Source organism: Botrytis byssoidea (assembly GCF_014898295.1).
Source record: "Botrytis byssoidea strain MUCL 94 chromosome Unknown BBYS_013, whole genome shotgun sequence".
Taxonomy (NCBI): domain Eukaryota; kingdom Fungi; phylum Ascomycota; class Leotiomycetes; order Helotiales; family Sclerotiniaceae; genus Botrytis; species Botrytis byssoidea.
In genome coordinates, this window is record NW_024065854.1 from 487,685 (window position 1) to 499,303 (window position 11,619).

Genomic DNA, 11,619 nt, shown 5'->3' on the forward strand with positions numbered 1-11,619 from the left:
TGACAGCGCGATGGAATAAATGAAAGAATACGCGTGGCGCTCTTCTAGAAGCTTTCCTTTTTGGAGAAAATTTTCTTTCGCTGGAACGTGAAGGGATGTGTGCAGATGGGGTGTGGGTGTGGTATGGTTTGTGATGAGATTTGGATGGGAAGATGGCGTGGAACACCTGGTAGAATGTTCTTTTCTTTTCTCGAGCCGGGTGGTATTTCTACCTACTTCCCTACCCGTAACGCCATGTAACGCCATGTAATGATAATGAGAATGATAATGATAATATAATATGATAAGAACCAAAAGAACAAGAGAAAAATTCCATTTCGCCTTCTAAAGCTAAAGCGTACCACATTTTGTTAATGGAGTAGCTAAATCTCATCCTCCATTTCAATAACCACACCCTTCCTTCCCATTCCTTCATCATCGTCATCATTATGCAGATATGCATCCACCATTCCCATCTTTCCAGAGTAGCCTAGGTCAACAGCGATCATCAGTCTACGGAAGTAAACTCATCGATCGGGAAATAGATAGGATGGTATCTAGGTAGTATCTGAAAACAAGACAGAAAATGATCATACCATATAAAGCACACCGATCCGTCCATAGAATAATAATAATAAAACTCGCTGCGCGCAATACCAAAAAAGTAAATAAAAATAAACAAATAAATCGAAAATTGAATCACAAAATTCAGACAGAAGATGGCTATACAAGCGTGCGAGTTCCAAATCATCAAGTCACCAGTTCGAGATACCATCCCATACCATAGCAAAGCATACCTCACATTCTCACCTCCTCCTAAGCGATCTATCTAGACCTCCCAGTACCAGCCGGCTGTCTCTCCATCTCCCTCTGCATCTCCAATGATTCTCCATCTCTGTTTCGCCGCTGAAAGTTGAAACAAACTATTAGATATTTTTCACCATTTCTCACCATGTATCACTTCACATCACATCACATTACATTTCTCCTCTCCTCCCTCCCGCTAAACAACCATTTCTTTTTCCGTCTGACAGCTTGGCTAGCGCTGTTTGAAGTGTAGTTGGAACCTTGTTACTATTATTTAACTATTTTTTCTCAAACATTCTACTATATTTACCTAGATATGCTTGCTATCTATACTATAATAAATGATGCCTAGCTACAATACAATATATAATATACACGGCTCGGTTATCTCGCCATGTATGTATCGGCATGATCCATCCTGAACATCCCTCGGGATGCTGGTTTTTAGTATGGTATTGTATTGTACTAGGTATTGTATCAAAACTCGGATGTTATCTATGTAGCTATACATGAACTGGATGGAGTAGTCTCGTAGTAAAATCTAACCTTATATCCTAGAAGAATGTTAAGAAAAGCAAAAAGAGAAAAGAAAGAAAGGTTATAATGGTCGATATATACCTCCTACCCTACTGCATATGTAAACGAACCCAAAACATCCCTTTCTTCTGCATCTGAACTGTGGAATGAAAATAGGAAGAGGGAAAAAAGAGGCAAGAAAGAGAGGAGAGAAACCCAAGCAAAAAGGAAAAGTAATATATATAACACATACAAGCTTTTCTGTGCGTGTAGTATATTATAATATAGTATAGTATGATATAGTATCCCTCGGAGACAGTCTTCCGATTGTGAGGAATGGATCATGAATGGAATACTCGTAGTAATAATGACGAGATTACTAATTACTGGATGTACGCAGTATAGCACCGCATAGAATAGAATAAAACAGTATATGAATATAAATACCCGTGATCATACAATTACTGACTGATTAATTACCTAGTCAAATCCATAAGAATTAAATATCCGAATATGAGTTACGCGGTTCCGTTCCGTTACGTTACGTTATGTTATCTGTCCGAGACTACCACCAGTGTACCACCAGTGTACCTACCTATTGAGCTACCTAACTACCCTCGAGCTACCTTTCTACCTACCTTCCTGTCTTATACCGGTATACGAGAGCCAAGAAGAGGAGCTCGGGAGGCAGAAAGGTAGAAAGGAAGAAAGGGAATTCTATCAACTAAGTAACAACAACAGGGTTACAATTCCGAGGAAAGCGAGATGCGAGATGCGAGATGCGGAGAAAGAGGTTAGAGATTTAGAGATACTGTAATAATTAGTTGTAGGATCTTTCTCTCGATAATTTGATTCAATTCAAATATGTAGATAATTCAATTACATATGGAAATGAATGGAATGGAATGGGATACTTAAGGTTGTTACGAGTACATTTTCTGTAGATATGAATGATATGATATGATACGGAGTCTACCGTATATCAATATCAATTTCAATTCATTTCAATTGCAGAATTGCAGTAAAAAATCATCACATAATGAACTACAAATTACCAAACAACAAAGCCGAGAAATCATTATTCTCTGCCGATGCTATGCTATGCTCTGCTATTATCTACATTGTACATACAATCTCTGCATGTCCGTACTCCGCATTTCCGCATGAAAGCTCTACTCCGTATAAAAATCTCAATTTTCCCATGGGAGACCCTAGGTTCTCGATAAGGAGGTGGTACTCTTAACTTGTAAGAATCAATCAATCAAGCAAGCGATCAAGCAAGCAAGCAAGCAGGCATCATAGGTATAATATCGATAGCAGCGTACATATCATACTAGGTTTGATTGATACTAGGAACCAGGTAGTAAGGAGATAGCTAGCATCCACCTAGAATGCGAAAAATCTGAAAATCTCGAAGCGAGCATCCATCCATCACCTTTTACGGAAATCCAGAAAAGCCGTATCCGGAACATGGGAATTGTGGAATGCGCGAGAGAAGGGATGGCATTTATGGATTCTCTGTGTGTTTATCTGTGCAGTGTGAATGCTGGAGTGCGAACCGGTAGGTTCCTTGTAGAGAAAAGTGTAAGTACGAAGTAAGGAGTGTGAATTTTTCTGTGCCGTGCTGAGGGCTCAGGGATGGAAAGGTGTGGTATGGATGTGGTGTTTGCTCAACCTGGCAACCTCGTAAGCTTGTGCGAGGGGAAGAAATGGGAAGGGGACGGATGGCATAGCGACCGATACCTTGAGAGTTTCGGAGACGGCTTGGTTTGGATATGTATCATATATTATACATTTTGTGAAAGATTTTCTTTTTTTCTCTGTCGCGCTTTCTTGTGGAAGGGCCGGATGTGATACATTGTTCTGCAGGGAGAGAGAGAGAGAGTCTAGGCTAGGGAGGGAGGTAGGTAGACGAGGATATATTGATCCGTGATGACCTACCTTCTAGAGATGGTTAGGGCTTGTGTTACTTGACAACGGGTGAGGTGGTCTAGCTTTCTATGCATGTTTGGAAGTGAAGTCTTTTGAATGGAAGATGGGTGCGAGGTGTGGACGGGCTAGGCGTTACAGGTGAGGGGATTGGTCTGATGCGAGATGGGAGTGATGATGTTTTCTTTGATATTGGAGATTGGGATGGATTGGATCGATCCATGATGGCGATTTGAGGGGGGATGTTGTGCATGCTTCACGTGATGCTCAGATGTGTATCGGTAGATGAGTGGTTGTCAAGATAGGTGAGGAGATGGAGATGAGGACTAGTCTAAACGTGCAACTCAACTAAAAAAATCAAATTAAAGGCATAAATGACAAAAGGAACTAAGCAAACAAACTAAACTCCACAAGAACATGGCGATGGGAATCGTCGATACCACATCAAACATCGGCAGTTCCTCTGTTCAAGTCCCACGCCTCCGGTAGATGAAGAGTGAAGAACGAACCCAAAGGTGTAGGACGTGGGAAAAGTTAATTAGATAAAATGAGGGGTTAAACCTTGGGTGTGTGTGGCTCAGGTTGATCAGAAGACGGTGATTAGATATTGCGATGATGTGATGATCTTCACGACTATCGGACATGGTGGATGGACTATGAACTGGTTTTCATGATGGGGAAAGGAACGTAGCTCGATCAGGGTCAAGATGGACGGGCAACGTCAGTGTACGCAGTCTGTACGTACGATAATTACCGTTTGGGACGGTTTCTTATCTGTAGCGTGAGACTTTATCGCAAGATTGAATATGAGGTGAAGGTGAAGGTGAAGGTAAAGATGTTTTATGTTTTGTCATGGGAAGAGAAGAATTGGGGATAGAGTGGAGATGGAGGGTTTGTTTGTTGTGGTTGGTAACTTCTGGAAGGGATCTCACGGAATTTGCCTTGTGTGATATGTAGGAGGGAGCAGAAAGGGTTGGGGATGGATGGAATGACAAAGTTATGTGGTTGGTGATACAATTACTTGCGTGTTTCCAACAGAGAGTTTTCTGGAATTGATGGGAGTCGATGGAAGTAAGAAAGAACGCCACGATTTGCCATAGGGTTGTGTAGCACCAACGGTCTTGGGAAGATTTCAAGTATTGCAATTTGCATCGCCTTCTCAAACGCGGCACACATTGATCATTGATCATTGATCAAGAATCAAGAATCAAGAATCAAGAATCAAGAATCAAGAATCATCCTTTCAAAGACTTCGGGATATTTTGGACAGATCATTTTCCAAGCTTCAAAGTTCACAGTTCCATGAACCATGAGGGATAACCCTAGTGAGGACTTTACATCATGTCACAGGTTGTGCTTGTCCCATATTAAAAGATCCCCAGCCCAGTTATCCTCCTCATGCTGAATAATAAACATCGACTCTTTTTCCCTCCGAAAGCCATCGCGCACCGCCGTCAGCATCAAATCATTCGAATGATGGAACGATTGATCGATTAGTGTGAGAAGAATCCATGTGCGCCAAGAGGAAAGCAAGAATCGAGAGCTAGGCCAAGAATCTCATTAACTCCGCTGATTGTCCATTGCTGCTGATAAACCTGGCTATACCAAGTATACGTGAGGAGCAGAGGGTGGCTGCTTTAAGGATTGATTCAGGACAACAACAATCTATATCCTTGCTCAAAGAAGCATCTGTGGACTCCGACGCTAATCCCGAGTTGGATCTGAGCGCATGATGAAAGCATAAAGGGGCGGTAATTGGATGATGAGGTGATAGGCTCAATGGATTAAATGGATGCAATGGATTACCAAAGAATATGACCATTTGATTCGATGGTATTGCGCGTGGCTATCAAATCTTCTAGCGCTTTTCCAGTGTGGGTGGATATACTTGGGATTTTATCTATTTCCCTTAGCGTGAAAAGAAAGACGCTCTTTTAAGTCTTTACAGACTCGCTGCCACGGGTATTTGTTAGTGGAATTCATTCCGTCTCAGATTCGTAAGGTGACCAGGATAATACACTCCTAGGGGAGAAGTTCCAGAAGTTCTTTTCTCAATGTTCTATGATTTCCCTCATCCCCAGAATAAATATTGAATTATTGGATAAATTGAATATCTCTATGCACATCGAACAAGCAGACCAGAACCTAGGTGTGCGAGGATGGGATGATATAGGAACATCATATATGAACATCATACAAGGTCGTGTGTTATTTGTGTTATTTGTGTTATTCAACCACCACATAGTTTCAAGATCATCGTCAGAAAACATCGACCGTCGTGTGCACATCCCCCAATCGAGGAAGAAGAAGCAAAGACAACGTTCACCTCTGAACACATTTTCACACTGAACATTTTCACATTTCATGCTTCTCTCTGTTCATTACGGCATCCGATAAATGTTAAATATATCAACCCTCTGTCTCTGTCTCTGTCTCTGTCTCTGTCTCTGTCTCTCTTTCACAACATCACTTAAAACAAACGAGCGGCGGTGCAAAGTAACCCACCCAGCCACTTGAGAGCCAGCAAGCAATTATTAATAATAATAATAATAATAAATTATTATTAACCGTCACAGTCACCGTCACCGTCACTCACTACCAATCTTTTGTATCACCACTTCCGTCACTCTTGATCCACTTTTTGAAACCAGCCAACGAGTAAGAGGTCTGGTCTCATTCGAATCAACCTTCAACCCACTCACTCCCTCACTTATCCACCCATATCCATACATCCACCATCCCATCCCATCACTGACTGGAAACTGGCCACTTTTTGGAAAAGTTACTCTTCTCTTCTCTTCTCTTTTCAGTGCAGTGCAAGCAAGACAAGGCCACACACACATTAAACCATACCATACCACGCCTCTCTACCCTTTTCTAACCTCTTTCATCTGGCTGGCAATCAAGAATTTACCTACTTTTCATACCATCCATCCATACATATTATACAGAAACTCAATCAGCAATCAACAATCAGTCATCAACTCTCAACTCTCTACTCTCTACCACCCATCACCCATCACCCATCACGATTCCTTGACATAAAATATATATATCTCTTCATAATTCACACATATAAATATATATATATATTCTTCTTGGCCCAGACCCAAACCTCGTATTCACACTTCTCCCTAGTACCTACTCCTCTCTCTCTCTCTCCCCAAAATTGGTCAAACTTCCCAACTAGCATCACTTTGGTCTACCGAATCCCGATCCTATCTAATACATATCCACCCAGAATCATCCATCTTCACTTGCTCCACTCATCTCACTTCACTCCTCTTTTGCTCCACCATCCACACTATCCCTATCCTTTTCTGGAACCATCCAGGATCATGGTTATGGTCGTGGTGTGAATCCGTGAAAGGAAAGGCAAGAGAAGCAAAAGGCAGTCAGGGAAGAGAAAGGGAAACTCTTCTTATGATGCTAATTCTTTAAGTGGAAAAAGATCCATAATTCTCACTCTACGTTCTACGACTCTTCTACCGCCGCCATTTTTACTTTTTACTCTTTGGTATACTCGTAGTAGAAGTCGAAATCGTTCATATTCATACCCTTCCCGTCCTTATTTATTTATTTTTTACCGTTACTCTTACTCTTTTTTATTATAATCATCATTATTAAGGGGAATTGGTTCAATTGTTAGGTCGATTCAACAATTAATAATAATAAAAAGGGCGGAGATATTACCATAGCCATACTCCATAGTAGCGTCAATTCGATTATTCAATCATTTTCATAGATAGGTACACCAACATCCATCACATACATACATTACATTACACATTACCATCCATATATACCACATACCGGTACAGACAGACACCGTACACTACACACACACACACGAGAATCAATATCATCATCATCATCATCATCAGCAGCAGCATCACTATCAATTCATCGTCATCGTCAGACTTTCAATATATACCACACGTCAAAACACAATACAACACCACACTACACTACACTACACTACAACAAATCACAATCTCTTACACCTAGAGTCTCTCTTTTTCCCAACCACCAATAATAACTTGGACTTCGGATCTTATATCCCTCAATCTCAATTTCTCAAACACGAGGAGCTTTTCCGTTCTATATCCATCATCTGGCGCATTCTCAAACTTGACATCTTGTCAAAGCCCTCATTTAAGCTACTATCTGATTCAAAACCCACCTACTCTGGTCCCAACTTCACCGAGGAGATTACTCTGAAAATCTAGATTTACTACGTCGTTTCGAAAAATCGAACCACTCTTTCAATCATTCCATTTTACTGTTCTTCTATCCGGTCTAATACTTCATTTTAATCTTTGACGTTCTTACTTTGCTGAGACTTCATCCATTCTCCACTCACCAAACGACGAAAATAAACTTATTTCCAAGGATTCATATCTCAGCCTGGTTTGATTATAGAAGGTCACATTTGTATTACTTGAAAACGTCGCATTACGAAGAACTTGGGGGGGGAAAAAAGAAGGCTTAGTTCTATTCAGCCTCTCACCATTGCAACCTTGTTTCTGACTTCGATACACAACGTTTCCGAACTACAGAGACTCGTTTCCAGAAGAATATCAACCGCCACGACCTTCTGTGCTTATCCGGTTTGGCATTCAACACCTCTTTGAGTGGTTGAATTATTGGAAAAGTCCCCTGTCAAAATTCGGTACTCTGCGGTAGCCTGCATCCCACGAGATTACGACTGGCTTGCCTTCCACGCAGGCTTCATCGAATCGAGTTACTGTACCTTGCAGCAAACACCTATTTTGACGACCTGCTTTGGACTAATTTGTTTCTGACAAATGAGCGGCACACAATAGCACTTGCTTTTCTCTTCGCACCCGATAAATTCTACGAGATAGAATAAGTGGGAAATTAAATCACATAGGAGAAAGCAATAAAGTGTACACACATTACAAATAGTATCCATGAGATACCTTCGAAGCGCGATGCGAAAATCGAAAACCAGGAAACCTCCCCCACTATACGTTGAAACGTACTCGAGAGAATCATCACCGCGTTGTTCATCCGTTATTTCGGACTGTGACGCGGACGACGAGGGCTTCATGTCGTCAGGAGAATATTTACCGTCGAGCTCGAAATCTCTAAACCTTTCGATCCCACCGGGTCCTTATTGTCCAAGGCGACCAACGTTACAAGAGGTCTTGTCGGATGCTGCACCACCACCATGGACGTTGAGCGCCTTCATGGCATACCTGTCACAAAACCATTGCTTGGAAACTTTAGAATTTACAATGGATGCAACCAGATATAAGAAACATTACCAGGCGACATACGGCAGGGACCCATACTCACCACTATCCCCAACCGATCAAGATTCTGAATATGTACGAATGTTATGGCGAAAGTTGTTGGATGCATATATTGCGCCAAATGGGCCACGAGAAGTAAATCTACCTTCTGATGTCAGGGATCGATTGATACATTTACCAAACACATACGAGGCGCCAGACCCAAGAGAATTGGATCAAGCTGTCAAGATCATATATGAGCTGATGGATGAATCCGTGTTGGTTCCATTCCTGAATTCAATTGCTCCTCCATCACGTGCCTCTGACCACAGCCCGTGGGCCTCGAATGAGTCATTTGTTGACGCTGCTGCCATGGCCGAATCATTGGATGAGCGATCTATGTCTCATTCTCGACTACGCACGAGGAAAGGAAGTCCGCCTCTCAGCGGAGATAAGATGTCTCATTCTCACAGCCTTCCATCGCAAAGACCACCTCAACATCCACATCTTACTGCTGCATTAGGTCGCGTAACTTCTGCTCGCTTATCAACATTCATGTCTGGATCCTCAGGAACCTCCTCAATCGAATCCGAAAGTCTCACAGACGATACCGATTCGCCATCTCCAATGGAACCCATAACTCCTCCAACAACCCCACCAACTTCAGATACTGGTTTCGTAAGTGATTCGCCCGGAACTAGCCCACGTCATTCTCGTGAAGGAAGCGTCAGCTGGAAGAAGATGGGTGCGAAACTCGGTTTCAAGAAGAGTCGGTCTGCTCATGGATCGACAAGCAGTTCGCGACGCCACAGCGTGAGTGATGATCAAAATGGCAGTCAACCATGACGGGAACAGGTCGCGTCACCACTTTCTGATGCTTTTTCTAATATTCCTTGCTCGATGAATCGATCAATCGAAAATCCCACGAACGACTCCACCTTGACAAAGAAGGCATCGCAGCCTCGCGTTGACACAACACTGAAATCAACTCAAGGAGCATCACCACTTATGGTTGCGCATCCTGGTTCACCAGTTGATGTTTCCGGACGTCGGCCCTCGCTCGTTGCAAACCTGGCATCAATGCATGTTGGCAAGGAGAAGGATTTTTCATTTGGGTTTTCTAGATCCCAGACTTGGGCAAACATAGAAGAGGGGAGGAGTATGAGTAGAGGTATTGGAGAGAATGACGTGGCCGCAAAACTGGGGTCAGCTATAAATGAGAAGGAAATGGCCAAAGCGAAGACGATGCAAGTTGCCGGCCCACCGTTCTATATTCCAGCGAAGGTGATTGAACGAGAGGAACCAAGAAAATCTTCGGAAACAACAACTACCGACACCGAAGTTCATGCGGACTTCGATTTCGAGGGAGATAATGGTACTTGGATTTCAGCACACCCGGAAGCTCACTCATCGAGGACAAGCCTAGCAACGACTAGTTCGTCAACTAGTACTATCATGGACGATCGGTCTCCTGACGAGTCACTATTAGCCGATACAAGCGTCGCGTGTTCTTCTGCTAGTAGTATCTATTCCTGTTCGACTGTCAGCACCAATTCTTGTGCAAGCAGTACCAGTACCGATATATATGGTTGGGAAGAAGAACTCAAACGTAAGAGTAGCGAAGGTTCCCCTACATGGGATCACCGAAGTGAGCTTGGAGCTGCCATGAGACGTCTTCCAAGTGGTGGTCGAACAATGGGTCCCCGTACCGAATGTTCCGGAGTTCAACAACTTTCTTACAAACGCGCTGATGGAAAGAGAAAGAGTTTGTTGTATCGCGTATTGAACATTTCGTCGACCAAGAGACTTAATGATGAGACACCGCCGGTACCAACAATGCCTTCTTTTTATTCGACACAAAATGATGCAGCTGGAAGTGCTTCACCCTGACAACTTTCAATTCTTGAACAATATTTTTTTATACACCTCTGGAGTGAGATACGAAAACTGAGAAGAGACAAAAACATGGAATGTGGCATATACCTTTTGGAGTTTTCTTGTATTGGGATGGGATTAAGAAATTTTCTCATATTTTTATGATTTCATTTTCTTTTTTTATTATTAGATCAATGTCTGTCACGATAAGGAATGATGAATTAAAATGGCAAAGGATAGATTGGTTGGGATGTTCACGAAGGGATGGGCAGGCGTAGACTTGGGATTTGATTTACTTTTTTGTTGCGATGGAGATGACTATGGGAGGGTGATATCAGCATGCATGCATAAATGGTTTTGGGCGTTTCATAATGAGGAATTGGATTGGATGGCATCTTGGAGGGATGTTTGCTTGTCATGTGTATTTATGCATTGCATTGCATTTTTTGCAGGTGGGATTTGTGGATGGATTGATTGATGGAGATGAATTGATAGGGGAAGGGGAGTGAAGAGATGCTTGTACATTTTTGGAGGAAGGAGGGAGAGGATATTGGAGATTAATTTTGAGGATGAGAGTGATGGAGAAAGAATTGATGATTTCACAACTCCAATTTGTTATTATTTTGTCTTGTAATGTGATGTGATGCATGTTGTGTTGTGTGATTTGATGTGAGGTGATATATCTTCTTGATAGATGAGTGAATGAATGAATGAATGGATGACTCGATGTAATTAGTATTAGTAGATTCGGCAGCCTTGAAATTTTCGTCTATACGGCTGTTGAATACAAAAATCCATTATTGTATGTAATCTTACTAGGTATTTAAAGCTTGAAAATCATTTCCCCGGTCTGCGTTTGCCTCTTCTCTCCTCTACAATTTCAATATAATATAATACTCATTATCATCACATTATTTGTATAGGGTTATAGGTTATAGATTGAAACTTAGATCGTCTTGTTAGGAATTAGGTAGGTGGGTAGGTATGCATATCTGACTTGACTCTTTCAATATAGCAACAAAAGTCAAGTTAAGAATTGCACCAAGGTGGATGTTATGTTGTGGAGGGATGTTATGTTGTGGAGGGATGTTATGTTGTGGAGGTATGTTATGTTGTAAAGTCGGTTTATTTGTTATGGGATTATGGGATTATGAGATTATGAGATTATGAGATTATGAGATTATGAGATTATGAGATTATGAGATTATGAGATTATGAGATTATGAGATTATGAGATTATGAGATTATGAGATTA

The 11,619-nt window shown here is 41.8% G+C and overlaps 1 protein-coding gene across 1 annotated transcript; it reads left to right on the top strand.

Moving 5' to 3' along the window:
• Window positions 1-8,186: 8,186 nt before the first annotated feature.
• Window positions 8,187-10,379, top strand: EAE97_006941 (uncharacterized protein; the record flags this gene model as incomplete). Its single annotated transcript, XM_038877454.1, has 2 exons — window positions 8,187-9,302; window positions 9,345-10,379. The coding sequence occupies 2 exons, from the start codon at window positions 8,187-8,189 to the stop codon at window positions 10,377-10,379; spliced, it is 2,151 nt and encodes a 716-aa protein (XP_038731644.1).
• Between the last annotated feature and the right edge of the window lie 1,240 nt (window positions 10,380-11,619).